The sequence below is a fragment of the Thalia democratica genome, chromosome 3 (assembly GCF_965202585.1).
Source record: "Thalia democratica chromosome 3, ktThaDemo2.hap1.1, whole genome shotgun sequence".
Lineage (NCBI taxonomy): Eukaryota > Metazoa > Chordata > Thaliacea > Salpida > Salpidae > Thalia > Thalia democratica.
Genome location: NC_139167.1, coordinates 65,131,751 through 65,147,648, shown reverse-complemented (window position 1 = coordinate 65,147,648; position 15,898 = coordinate 65,131,751). Strand labels below are relative to the sequence as shown.

General features: G+C 23.0%; 1 protein-coding gene across 1 annotated transcript; it reads right to left on the bottom strand.

Moving 5' to 3' along the window:
* Positions 1-8,583: 8,583 nt before the first annotated feature.
* Positions 8,584-9,528, bottom strand: LOC145832489 (kelch-like protein 41a). The gene has a single exon (XM_082939807.1). It carries the CDS (start codon positions 9,526-9,528, stop codon positions 8,584-8,586), a length of 945 nt encoding a protein of 314 aa, XP_082795933.1.
* Between the last annotated feature and the right edge of the window lie 6,370 nt (positions 9,529-15,898).

The following is a 15,898-nucleotide window of genomic DNA, read 5'->3' as shown; positions in this document are numbered from 1 at the left end:
AAATATATTATAGCTTATTTTTGTTTAAAATGTTGTAAAAATAATTTTAAATCTAGCCAATTTAGAAAACATTTGTGAAAACATAGCTAAAGCTAGTAATAAACTAATTTAAATTAAGAAGTTACAATTTTCACTGTTTTAACATAACTACATTGATTTGGTCACAGTCTTGTGACCTTTAAAATTTTTATTTTAGAACGTTGCTAAGATTTATCTATTTAACTTGTTTAAATAGAATATGTATGTTTTTTAGCACAAAATAAACTACACTACGTTACAAACAGGTTCGAAAATATTTAAAAATACTAACAAACTTTTATTGGACAAATTATAGCCTAAGATTTTTGGAAAATGTTTATGTTTCATTAAAACTACTTTGTCAAAGCTGATACACTTGTTCTAAATACTAAATTTACCTCATTTCTTTTTGAAATTAAAGCTTAAAGTTAAACTATTATCCGATATTAAGTTAAAATTAACTAAAAAATAATGCCGATATAATTTGCTATCTACATTTGTAAAGAGACTTTTTGTAAAATTGTCTGACTTAAACCTCATATACCAACTAAAATTTGATAGTTACATTAATTAAGAAATTAATTTAGTTCGAATTCCTTGCTTGAAGTTACAGTAACTTTTACAGCTGACAGACAATCTTAACAAGAAAAATTAATTTGATGATATATCATGTTAAATAATGTCTTATCATGATTTTGTAAGTTACATCATATCGTAAACATTGAAGAAAAAACAAGAAGCAAGCTTTCAATGAGACAATGATTAAACAACCATTAATTTGTGTTTTAAATCTATTCAATATAGCCAACTAAATAATTAATGTAACAATAAACATTTTTTTCTTACAATGTATTCCAAGGAAGTACGTGGAGACTACGCTGGAAATTAAAAAAACTTTTATAAATTTTCGCAAGCTTTTGTTTAAACACAGAATTTATAATTATATTATTTTTTCATAAGCTAGTAACAAAATTTTAGCACTAAAAAAAATTACGTTCAGTAACACTAAGAGTTATTAAGTCAGTGTTATATAATTTTTAGTTTACAGTTTATTATAATCTTTGGAAGATTTCTAATAAATTGTATGTAATAAAGCTTAAAAACTATAATTATAAGCAAAAAGTATGTACTTAAAATTAGGTTGTAATTTTTTGATATGTTTTTCAGTTATCAAAATTTAAAACACCGTCGTGTTAAATTGATCTTATAACACGTTATTTACTATTTAAAAGATATAACTTGCACCACTAAAATATTATTACACTGAATCAGTCACTTTGTTGTGTCTTAGAAATAAAGTAGTAAATTACAATTTTAGCATAATTATCAACTTAATACTTTATATAGATTATGTATAAAGTTTTTGTATAGGTGTAAATTACATACGTCACAAATAGCTTCAGAATGCAAATATTTCATATTTTAAAAATTTTATAGACAAACGATGCTATAAAGAATGTGATAAATTATTCTGTTTTATTTAAACAAACTTTTCAAAGCTAGTACTTTTGTTCTAGATGCTATAGTTGAGATTTATTTTCATTTATAAAATATAAGCTTGACGTTTTTTTCAAACATAGTAGTTTGCTTTAAAAACTTTTAACTAAACTTAAAAAATTAAAGGGTAAAGATGTTTTACTCAACAGTCTTACACTATATAAAATGTTTTATAACAAAACAAAACATATTATTTTCAAACAGTTGAGTGAAAAACAAACAAAAACAAAAAACAATAGTGTTAAGCTTCCATTTACTTACTAGTTGAAAAGAATGCGATGTATTAATACAATAGTGAGAATAACATTTGTATTTCAAAATATTAAAACAAAAATGTTCGAATTTTCCTGTTTTATAAAAAAAATCTATCAAGTATATTAAGTTTATTTTTAAATATAAATATTAGTTTTTTAATTCTTTGTATTTTAACTAAAGTTCCTAAAGTTTAAAGACACACATAATTTATTTTAGTTAGCAAAATTTATCAGAAACAAGCTTTACAACTTCCTTATAAAGTTTAATTATTGCATTGGAAAAGAAAATAAACTTGATTTATTTAAAATTTTGATACTGAATATAATTTCACAATAACAACATGGTGATTATAAATCTTTTTGTAAGTTATAAAAAACAAAGGGTAAAATATTTATAATCAAACGTCAAATTATGTATATAAAAATAACATTGGGTGATAATTCGGAAAAAGTTGTTTAAAATTAATTACTAAACCGTGTTAATGTATTGTAAATGCTCTGTAGCGGTAAAGAAGCACCTTATTTAGTTCTTTCTATTCTCTCAAACTTCCTATCTAATGTAACAAACTCGTTTAAGTTTGGCTTTTTCGTCGGCTGATTACTTTTTATTCTTTGTTTTATTTACTGTATTTTGCTTTTGTTTTTGTTGCTTTGGTTGTTAAGCCGACGTATTTTATGCCGAACTACTTTGCAAGTCTAATTACAATTTTGTTTCAGTATTTCTACTTTCTTCTCACTTTAATGTTTTTTCAACTAATGTTTATGTACCCTTCAAAAAGTTGAACGTAATTTTGATTACAATAAGCTTTGTTGATAATCCTAGTTGATCGTAGTTGATAATAAGCTTTTCAAGAAATTAAACTACTATGTAAACAGTTTTCAAAAATAGTTTTCATACAAAACAGATAACACTACTTCACGATTAATTTGAGAATCAAGAATTTAAAAAACAGTTTTATTTCTAGTTAATAAAAGAAATGTACATAAATATACTGTTTTATTGAAGCAAGTTTGTCAAACATTTAGTTCTTTATACCATACCTCTTAATACCAGTATTATGGTTTGCTTTTATGTTAACTCAAAAATCTTAAAATCAAAACAAATACGCTATTTTCTAAAAGTAAATTAAATCAAAAATCAAAAAATACGAACTTATTTAAAATCGATTGAAAGTACGAGAAAACGAAATTTATTAAACAACATTTAAAAGTAGATTGTTTGTATAGGCAACAAAAAGTAATATAAGTTAAGCAAATTGAAACTAAAACCAAAAAGCAAAAGTAATAGTAGATACAAAACTAATTTTTTAAAATTATTATCGACTTATATATTTAAAAATAACAAGAACTTTAATAGTTTTTGAAAGTATGATCATACAATTTATATCAAGATGACAAACTTCTTTTATTTAGTTAAGTTTTAGGTTAAACTTTTTAATGATTTTTTTAATAAATGTTGATTATTCACTTGTGCTTTACTAATAATTTCAAAAATAAAATATTTCGTTTTTACTAGCGATGTTAATACTATTTCAAGTTTATACACATAGTTTGTAAATAGTCAATTAAAATTTTTGAAAACTTAAAAAAAAACATATTTACTTAAACCAATTTTTGGTATACACTGACTCACTTTGAGTATGGGGAAAGTATTTAGTTTACCACTAACTATGTATAACTACGTATATTATTACATGGTTTACTTTTAAAACTTTGTATTAACTTCAAATAGCTTGTACCAAAAGTAAAACATTAAACGTTTCGTGTTTAGTGATAATTAACTCTGTATAACAACCTTTATTATTAAATGTGTTACTTTTGAAACTTTTACTTTAATAATTATTCACTTCAATAATTTGTACCAAAAGTAGAATTTAAGTATATATGTACTTTAAAACGTTTCGTGTTTAGTGATATTTACTTTTATGTTGTCAATTTAATAAATTTGTTTTTACTATAATGCATAAGAAGGAGATTACTTTACACGATAAATAGAGTGGCTGTATTGTAGTTTAAACATTACTATGATCCATAATGAACAAAATGTTAATTTAGTATAACTATCAAAGATACTAATACTTAAAGCTACTCTTAATACTTGAAATCACAACGAAATGCAATATCATATTGAAAGAAATTGATTAGGAAACATACAAAAGATATCAACTTAAAAAAATACTTTAAATGTGGTCGAAACTTTTACACTTTTAATTCTAAGATAAACATGTTTGAGAATGTAAAAAACAATGCAATTTTTAATTACTTAGAATTTAAATAAAAAAACTGCTTGTAAAAATAGTATTGTTTAAAAATAAATTTTACAATAAACATCTTAGCATGATTTCGGATAGTTGTACTCTGAAAAAAAATTGTGCAAAAAAAAAATCAAAAACAAGAAACTTCTAACAAAACAATGACTAATTAGGCAATATTTTGTGCTCAAAAAAGATCATCAGCTCAAATAACTTGTTGTAAAAAAGTACAGTTTGTTTTTCTTTTTTATAATTTGTTCCAAGTTAAAATAGTACGTCGAGAGTACAACTAAATTTTCATGCAAAATATTATACTAAGAATAGTTGTGTAAACTTTCGTAAACTTCTGTTGAATAAAACAAATGAAACAAATTTACTTACACAATTTACTTAAGCTGGTAACAAAATTTTGCATTGAAATAAATATACGTTAAAGAACATTTATATTTAACACATAGTGATGTTTACTTTGATGTTTACACACAACTACATACTCAAGTACTTATAATAATTTGTCTTTTATCGAATTAAGCAGCAATAACTTTAAATCAATATATGATAAGCACTCAGATATTTTTCAGTTGAGCTAAATGATATTTAGAAGTATAATAAAACTAATTATTTTTTTACTAAAACTAAAACGGTACAACACCCGCTATTACAAGTATTTTTTATTATTTTAGTCACAGTCTTATAACTAAATAAAATAATGTACAAGCAAAATATGCTAAAAAAAATAATACATTTTAGAAAGAATTTATAGATATTTAACACAAAACTAAATTACATTACGTCATAAATATAATTTTTGTTGTTTATGTTTATTTTTGTAAGTTTACATTTGTCAGAGAAACTATAATATTTTTATTCAAAAAAAGGATAAAATTTTATTGTTTGTTTTTAAACCTAAAACCGGTAAATAACTGTAAAATCGAATGGTTGTTTTTTTTAGTTTTTTTTCTGCTATAGAACTAGTTTTAATGCCCTTTAAATGTAGTAAAAGACTTAAGGCATGTCAAGAAGTAAAAAAAAAGATATTCAAATTGAAGATTTCTACAATTCGTTAAACAAAATCTGTTCTACAAAATCTTTAAAGAATCAAACGTTATTTAGCTCAAGCTTTATTCATATGTTATAATATTGATAAATATTTAAAATCAAGCCAATTGCTGCTGTAGGAAATTTTCATCATTGATTTAGTCACAGTTCAGTGTCGTACAAACTAAAAAATTGCTGGCCAGTTTAGTCCTAGATCTTTTACTACATTTAATAGAAAAGTTACATTATTTTCACAAGGAAATAAATTACATTACGTCTTAATATCTTAGTATCTTAAATATCAAACTAAAGTTTATGGTTATTTCAGTTTTTTGTGTACATTCTATATCTGAGATATTTGTTAATTGTAATTTTACTATGTTGAAAACAAGTTAGTTATTTAAGTGTAATAACATTTTTGAAACCTAGTGTTTTGAAATAAAACGAAATGCAGTTTTTAATTTAATCAAAGCTTTAAGAAAAATAATCTTTCGCAAAAGACGCAACTTTAAAAAACCTTATTTCCTAAATAACTTAGTTGATGATTGTCTATTCATAAAACTAAACAACTATGTAATAAGTACCGTATTTAGAAATTATATTCCAACAAATACTATTTTAAAAATTGTAAAAAATAACTTAAAAGACTATAACTTACTAAATTTTAGTTATACATAGACTAACATGTTATTTCGTAGCAAAGCAGTAGTTATTTTGTTTCAAGGATTTTTTAACCTTAACCTCATTTTAAATAAACTAAAAAAAAAACTTAAGTTTGCTGTCAGTGGAAATTTATTTTTAAACCGCCCGTGATTATAAACTCCATAAACTTTTACCATAAAACAAGTATAATGAGCTTTGTAAATATCTCAATCATACAAAAAGATTGATAGTTTCTCTACACGCATAGAAAAAACTTTAATTTTAACTTAAAATTATACTATAATAAATTTAAGTCTTTATCTTTGGAAATGTACTACTCCTGACTCAGATTTTTCCAAGAATGTTTACTGCAATATTAAACTTAGTACGTTTATACAATGCATTAACTGCTATATATTTACAAAGTTAATAGTATAGTTATTATCTTTAAGTAGGTTGCTCAAACTACAATATGGTTTTTACTTAAACTTTAAAAACTATAAACAGTTTTCCTTCTATTTCTTTAGTAACTAACAAGCTTTTAATTAAGATTACGTAGTAAATATATTAAATAATAAATTTTACCGAAATTTTATCAATAACGTTTTGCAGTTTTAGTCTAGATTTTAACTAATCTATTTATAAAGGTTAAAGGATATTTATAAATTAAGTTTAAATGCATCAACTAAACTTATTACGTTACAAAAAATAGCTTCCATTTATTTAAAATGATAATGAATAAATGTGCTTAAACAAAAAGATCCAAAAACAAACTAATTTTACTTAGCTAAAGATAGACATTAACACCTTACTAATTAAACATAAATTAAATTAGTAAATATATGACCAATAACTTGATTTGATTATCACATAAAAATGTTAGTTGTTTATCAAAACAGGTAGAAAAAAAACTAAGTTAGCAAAACAGTAGAAAAAATAGCCTTTCTTTAAACCTCAAAAGACACAACTTAAAAAAAGTAATACTTAGGCTATTTTTTAATTTGTTGAAGTTTAATTGTTTCCTTGTTTTTTTTAACCACAGTTTCGTGGCTTACAAAATATTTATTTTTAGGGTTATCAATATCTGTAATGTTAATAATTTACTTTATCTAAATACAATACTATTTTTAGTTTTTATACAAAACGGATAACACTACGTCACAATTAAGTTAAGAGGATGAAATATCAAGAATTTGATAGATAATTAAGTTGCTAATTTTTGAAAGAAATGAACGAAAGTATACTGTTTTATTGAAACAAGTCTATCAAACATTTTATTCTTAAAGTTATGCCTCTTAATACCAGGATTTTGGTTTGTGTTACTTATGATGATTTATAGAGTTTAGTAAGGAGAAAATAGTTTAGGTAGTATTTAAAACTTGGTTAAATTTTCTTTAAAAAGTTATGTAAAATATTGTAGTGATGTTCAGCAAATTAGCAAAAATATTCTGCTTCATCAAATGAAGTCTATCAAATAAACTACACATACTCTTACTATTATATCTTAAGATTTTAGCTGTTTTTATATTAACTAAATCATTAATTGATACAAATATTTATTGAATGTAAACTAAGTTACATCAGAAACAAACTTTAGAGTAGGCTTATAAAGTTTGTTTGCTACATTCGAAAAGTAATCACAATTCGCGAGGCAAAGCTTAATTATAAAGTAGATAAGCTTTAAATCCTCTGTTTAAAAAACTTCACTACAAAGTTGTGCAAGAAAATTATTTTTTCAGAAATAGCTTTGAATGTTCAGATAAAACATTTTTTTTCTAAAAACTAAAATAATAATTCTTTATTTTTTGATATTTTTTTTCAAATAGAAATGAAAAATAAACTACATAAAGATGAACCCATTTGAAATATTAAAAAAAACAGTAAACATATGAGTATGAAACATCTTTTGAATAATAATACCATATACTTTGCAAAGACAGCTATCTAAAAAATAGTTGATTTCATGACTAAAATTAGTAATAAGCTAATTACGATTATAAAATTATTACTTACACTGTTATAACTTCTGATATTGGTTTTGTCGCGTTTTTGTTACTCAAAAATATATGATGAAAATAGCAGATAACTTATGTGCTTAATTTACTGATTTAAACAGTAAATTTTTCTAATTATTACACGAAAAACAACAAGCTAGAAGTTCAAAAAAATGAACAAATTAAGAATTTTACATTTCTCGAACATTTAATATAAAGAGTATGATAAACGTTCTGTTTTACTATAACAAGCTTGTCAAAGCCAATATAATCTTTTAGTAAACAGTAGTCTTTATATTTTTTTTTATAAAAGTTTTCTGTAGTAATAAATTTGAGTATTTACAAACTGCATTAAGCTGTCAAAATGTTTCTATTAGTTATTTTGATAAGATAGATTTAGATTTAAAAGTTTAATTACAGAATAGTATTTATAATACTATGTAACAATGTTAACAAAGTATTGCTCTAGCGTAAAAAATTTGAAAATATTTTGTTAGTTTTAGTCAAAATTTTGTACCTTATAGCTTTTATACAAATTTATACATGTTTATCAAGAAAGTCAAGCTAGTACACAGGCTACTGTATTGTCTTTTTACCAAGAGCTTTTCTATATCGTAATTAATTCTTAACTGAATAAAATTATTTTTCTAATAACTTTAGTACTTATCTTACAATACTTTGACAAACAATGAAGTATTATCTTTTTATAATTAATATTCTATGTATATCATTCTCAACTTAACAGTTTTATCAGAACGCAAATTTTGACGAAATAAACTCAAAGGTGTTACAAAATTTTAACAAAACAAATCGGGTTGTCAACAAAATTGTGATAGTTAGTTTAAGAAAGAGTTTTAGAAATTTATTTATACATTTTCAAAAGTAAATTTATGTTTTGGGTACTTTTTGTAATGTGGAAAAATAACGGAGAATCAAGTAGTCTTTGCACAAAGCATCACCTTTTGTGACCCATTCGTTTCTAATTACGTCGTAAACTACGGGTTTTTGTGAATTACTGTCCGCTGTATAAGTAAACACAAACAACTTGTTACCAATAGTTAGAGTTCTTGTGTAAAGGTTGTTATAACTTTTCATTCGTAGTTGTGAAGTCAAAAACACAAATCTTCTAGAAATGTTGTCATATACCTCAGCACTACACCTTTGAGCTATTGTACCTATTACAAACATTTTATTTCCAATACTAACTGCAGAAATGTTAACTTTAGGTTCTAAAATTTCAGATAAAATATTCCATTTGTTCTCATGATGATCAAATGACTCTACTGATTTTAGAGTTTTTCTGGAATTTTTATAACCTCCAATAACAATGATTTTGCCTTCAAATACGGTGCAAGCTGACGAATGTCTTTCTGTCTTCAATTTAGCAACTTTATCCCATGTGTTTAGTGATTTGTTATACTTGTAACAGTTGTTTTCAAAACTATCACTCTTTTCGGAACCACCAATTATATAAACACTTTTCATGAATGAACACACACTATAGTATTTTAATGGTTTAGGGAGTTTTAGTTCTTTCCAGCATTTGGTCTTTGCAGAATAAACTTCAAAAGAACAAGTATCGTCAGTGTCACCACCAAATACATACAAATCTGAACCAACTACGGCTGTATTAATGAATATCATTCTTGGTTTTACCATTGGAATCATCTCAGAAAATTTTTGAAAATCAGGACCTTTAATTTCTCTAACCTCATTTGTAGCAGCCCAACTTTCATCTTTTCCTCCGCATACGACAATATTGAACTCATCCTGACTGCAGTATCGATTTTCATACAATACTGGAGGTTTTACATTGTAAAAAGGAGAACTCATTTCTGCTATTAACATTGAGTATTTTATTTAAAGCCTCTTAATTATTTTAAATTTAGAACAAACTTAATTAGTTCAACTTAATATATGAATTAGTTAAGAAACTATTTTTTATAGTTTAATTTGAAAATAACTTATATTTAAACATAACTAAATAAGATATTTACGTAAAATGTATCACATTTGTATTACAAGTTTTAAGCTTACCAACAATATAAACAAGACTTTGCTAAAGCTTTATATAAAAACACTTTACTAAACGATAAATATAATTAATAGTTTATCATTTTTCAACATTTAAAAATTTTGTTGTAAGCTAATCAACAATGATTACAAACCTAAATTAGTTTTTTTAATTGTTGTAGAGTCGTTTAAATGTCTTTCATAATATTATAACAAAAAATAATTGTTAGTAAATAAATAAAAAAGTCTGAGTTTAATGACTCAAAAAAGCTAAAATGTAAAATCTTTTTAATAAAGAGATTTATAAATAACCAATAAATAAAACTAGAAAATAACGTTGTCATTTTACTGATATATGTGAAATATAGTTATTTTTATAACTCTAGGATATAAGAAAAGACCATATATATAAAGTTAATTATTCTGTTAAAAAGCATGATAATTTTTTGTCTATTTTTTAAATTTTTTCAAATAAGTTAGCTTTAATTTTTGTTTTTATAAAACCATAATAAAAAAATGCTACTATCTTCTAGTTAACAGTAAATTTAACAATATACTAAAGTTTATAGAGAGGAAAAATATAAACTTTTTTTAAATTATTTGTATAATTTTTAAAACTAAACTTTTTTAATACTTTATTTATTTAGTTATTATCAGATCTTTTTATATGTAACTTGCTTAAATGTACTTTAAACAGAATTTTAATACATTTTAATTACAATAACCTATAAAGAATAAAGATTGTTTAACGTTTTAATATTTTAGCTTTATTAAAACAGTTTATGTTTAATTTATATATGTATAATTGAAAATTTAAGTTATTATTTTTTATGTGAACATCTTTAATATTACCTTTTTGTTTTAAATTCACAAATAGTTGAACCCTAAAAAGGATATTTATTTTAAATATCATGTACGAATTAAGCTAATAGTCTATTTAAAATTTTAGTACCAACTAACCTTATAGTTCATAAAAATATTCAATAGCCTGAAATTTTTGAAGATTTATAAAAAACAAGTTTGTTAATTTCGTTTAGTAAAATTTTAAGACACAAGTTTTTAAAACAAAGTAAACTTAAAATTTAACTTTAATAACCGTTAGCTTAAAAAGTACGAGTCATTTATTTTGTTATTTTTATATTTCTTCAAGTTTCTATTTAAAAATTATTATTACTTATAATCATCAGTTCTGTAACTCCCATACCTTCTTAACAATAAAGATTATTTTTTCTGCATAAACCTAAATAACAATAATTAAATCCTATATATATTTTTCTTTGATAATTTAGTAGACAACTGTCCATAGCCGAGTAATAAAGAACGAAACAACAATATAAAAACTTTTTATATTTATAATGTTTTTTGAAGCTTGTTTTTGCGAGTTACAATTGTTATTATTTTATTATTGCTTTGCAAAATGAGAAAATGATTTTTTCCAGAAACCTAAATATTTTGTTGCGAATTTTGTGTTAGTTTTTTCCTTAAATAAAAAAGTTTGCAAAGTTTTGTAAAATTTCCTACTGAGTTGAAAAACATCGTCAAAGATTATAAGCTTTTGTTTAACACAAATAAAATTCAAGTTTAATGTACAATAACAATTTCAACTCAATAAAAATTGTAACTCGAGAAGTAAACTAAGACAATTTTTCTTTTTAATAGTAAAACTTGGTAAACTTGGACTTATCTTAGTCTTAGTTAAATTATTACATGTTTTTTTATCTTTTGTTTAAAACTCTATCTAAAAGTGTATCTTTAAAAATAAAACAACAATTTTATTCATTTAGATAAAAATTGTGAATAAAGTTTTCAAAATTATTTATACTATAATTTATAATTATAATTTTTACTATTAACTATAACTTTTTTAGGACTTATACAAGTTTCAGTTAAGTTGTTTAAAACAATATTTTACTTTCTACTTTTTAGTTTCAATACAAAATATACATTTTGGTATCTTTTTATTATATTAATATATATTATTGGATATCACGTTAAATATCACTTTCTGATAATAATACTCAACCAAAAGTTATGTGTCATTGAACAAAAGTGCACTGAAACTTGGTAAGTAAACATCCTTTAAAATCAATATAAACTTCCGATTTTATATTAAGGTATCACCTTAAGCTTTTACTTGCACAATAAGTTTTTAAATTCAGGTTTTGAAAAGACGTAAAATAAATTAACTTCAAATCTCTTCATCTTATATGTTAAATTATAAAATTTTGCAATTATTGAATTTTTAAAGCTATTTATGACGTGTGTAGTTTATTTTGATGTGAAAGTTAAAAAGTTTTTCTATTTAAACTATTAAGTTATCTAAGATTAACAACAGAGCAATTGATCAATTTTTGTAAGTCGTAAAACTGTGACTATACAAATATAATAAATCTAAATACAAAAACTTTAGTTTTTGTTCGTAAATTGAGTATTAAAAGATTAGTTTAGCACGGTCATGTATTAACATTTTTTACTGAAAATAAAACTTGGTAGTTTGAACCTTCTTGTTATGTAAGTATTTCTAATTAAAAATATCGCTGTATAGTTTGTTTACAGAAAAGTTATTGCAAGTAATTAAGTTATTAATTAACTGTAAACTAAAACGTATACTACAATAAAGAGCAAATCGTATATGTTACTAACCTAAAACTAACGTCTCACTTTACTAACGTAAACCCGATTCGAAAAAAAAAATTACCGTAAGATATAAAAGTTGATTATACAAATTAAACTGTATAAGTTAAGTATAGTATTTTGAAAAAATGTATCGGTTTTTCAAGCTTATTTAAACAAAACAGATTATTTTTTTACAATCTATATACTAATATTTCAAAGTTCAATTTTTTTTGCTAATTTTAACATTATAAACTTTTAAACTGTTTATGACGTAATGTAGATTGCTTTTGTGTTACATAAAATTTATTTTTAAACTAGGAAGTTAATCAATAATGGTTAGTTTTGTTTTTAAAACTATTTATAGGTCACAAAACTGTGACTAAATAAATTTATTAATTATTAAATCAAAGTGTGTCCTAAACAATTATATATAGTTTAATACCAGATTTAGCAACAATGGAATAAACTACATTATAAGTTAGTTAATGTACAAAATATTGAATATCATTGTTTTAGAAACTATTTCTATTGATATGTTTTACTGTTTTATATAATGTTACAAACGGGTCTAGCATACTAACCTAGTTTATTATACATAAAGATTTTACAAAAATGTAATAAGTTTTAGAATTGTTTTTTATTTTATTATAATAAAGAAAAAATACGGTTTAAACAAAGCTATAAAAACTACACTACTTTCTCAAACAGATTCGCTTTATTCGACTTTACTTCAAAAATGTTTTGATACAAGTTTCGATAAACCGGTCACGTCCTTCCTTCAAGGCTTATGGTCTGATGATCGAACTGGCATGATCAAACCTTTTGTTAAACCTTAGTTTTGTCTCAGGGCAAACAAAAGTCTTCTGCTCTTCATGTTTTTGCCGATGTTATTGTTGAGAATGTAAACTTCTATAATATTGAGCAATAGTTTTATCCAAACTGTGATTTTTTTTTCTTGTATTTCAATTAACTTTCTATGAATATATGTATCTTTTAACTTCAATCAAATTTAATATACAGAAAGTTAAAAAGTTTAATTATAATACTAAGAACATGTGTAGTGTATTTAATAAACTCGATTTAATGAAACAGTACAGTTTTGTTATTTTCCCATTTTAACATAATAACTTAAAAGTTTGTTCAATTTTTGTGTAAAACTTTCACAAAATTTAAAGCAATGAAAATAAATGGAAGTTATATGTGACTCCTTTTTTTTTTCTTTTTAACTAAAATTTATATAAGTAACATAAACTAATCTTACATTATCAAGTTTTATTTAATGTCAAAATTTTATTTAACAAATACTTACTAGATGTCTTTTATTAAATGTAAATGAGAGATCAAATACCTGTTTATTTTTTTGCGTTAAATTGAATTTAATTTACTTAAGTAATAAAATCACTTTCAACTTTAAGAATTTCACCTTTTACTCCGATTTAAATTGAAACAAAGTTAAAACGGTATTTTGAACATCTATATAAATTTTGACAACCTTTTTTTGATAATACTAAATATAAACTAAATAAAACTTAATTTATTACAATCTTTTCACTAATATTTTGCGACATAAATTTTTTTTTAAATTTTGAAACATTTTTGTTTTTAAGCTTTTTCAAGGAAAGCATTTAACATAGTGTTAATTAATTACAAATTTTCTATTTAGAATTTTAAACCATATTAACACCTACGTGTTATCAAAGTAAAGTATTTTATAAGCCACAAGACTGTTGGACTAAATTAAAATGAAACGGTAAAGTTGTGACGTTCTTTCAACAGTACATATTTTACAATATTCTATTACTTGATCTAAATAATGTCAAATTGTTTAAACACTTTCTATGTAAAATTTCAAATAAAACTAGTTTTTTTTAATGAAAAAAACTATCTTTTAAATGTTTGATTAAATTCTAAATAGTCATTAAAACTTTTGTTCAATAAAAAGGGCATCAAAACTAGCAAAGTAAAACTTTGAAGTGTATATAAACTTTTGATTTTATAAAAAAAGTTACCTTCAAAATATTTAACAAAAGTTTTTTTTTCAGTTCTAGGATTGAAATATTTGTTTTAATAAAACACCGCAAACTTTAAAATCTTTATACTTTTGTTTCTACACTCAAAAATTAAATGATACTTGAACATTTGTAATATGAAGTTATTTATGACGTACGTATTTTTTTTTTTCGTGTTAAAATATAATAAATTTTCTAAATTTAAATAGAGCGTTATCCTAATAGTACAGAGTACACTAAATAAAAAATTTATTAGTGGTAAACCTGCGACCAAATTATTGTAATAAAATTATGAAGGTATACCTTACAATTATAACCGTAATATATTTTTACCCTTTATTATTATATTTTTGTTGTTGTAATTGACTATTTGATATAATAATTTAGATGAGTGTATCTTATTAATATACTTTAACTTTACACACAAGTTTGACAAAAATGTAACAATATGCAGAATTATTGTTTTAGTAAATCGGTAGTAAGGAAAAACTTCCGTCTAAATAACAATTAAAAGTTTAACTACTTTCGCAAAATGTTCTCTTTTATGGTTGAACGACTTTTTAAGGCAAGCCGTGAAGCTTGTATTTGATGTAATTTAATTTACTTTAAGTAAGCTTTCTGTATTTGAATTATAAATGATTTTAGTTACAATATAAAAAATAAAATGCTTAAGATATATTAATAACCTTATGTTTAGCAAAGTTTATATAATATTTAACTATATCTTTAAATTCTAAATAAATTTACTTACTATAAAAATAGTTATAAACTCAAGATATAGTACTAAGAAGAACCTCAAGGTGTAGTTTATTTAATAGACTGGGTTTAATGAATCAGAATTTTTTGGATAAATTTTTCTACTATTACTTTTCAATCCAAAGGTTTGTATAACTGTTTTGTTTATAACTTACACTTTTAAAATTATCAAGTTAAATTATAACTACAAATTGTGGTTATTTTACTCGAAACGTTTGATAATTAACAAAACTTATTTTTCTGTTATTAATTTTCAAAGTGTCAGAGGTTCTTATAAGAAATATTAACTAATAGTCTTTTTAAGATACAGATATAGAAAGTTTTTAAGTAAAATAGAAATACTTAAGCATTGGTTTTTTAACAGTAAAAAATAGTAAATATAGTATTTTGAGTAAGTGTATCAAATTAGACAAACACTTCAATAAAAGAAAACGGTTTCTTACTCAACACTTCGCAATAAAGTATTTTGTTAAATTTAAAGTATTTGTGTAATTTAAAGTATAAGTAAATTACTTTAGTATTTAAAAATCTAAAAAATTAAATATATTACTAAGAACATGAGAAGTGAATTTGATAGACTTAACTTATGTTCAACAGTTTTTTTAACCAGCAACACAAAGTTCGCGCAATTATTTTTGTGAAAATTTTAAACTTATTTGAACGGGTAATTTAATAAAAAATAAACAAAGTTATCATTTGTCTTTTAGATTTTTTTTCTGCTGTACGTTTAATAATTAACAAAATTAAGCTTGAACTTTTAAAACTTATTCAATATCAGTGGTTTAAAAACAGTTTCTTTTCATATACAG

What these genes read in the sequence shown, in the direction of transcription:
- LOC145832489 (XM_082939807.1), bottom strand. Translation starts at nt 9,528, where the DNA reads ATGAGTTCTCCTTTTTACAATGTAAAACCTCCAGTATTGTATGAAAAT.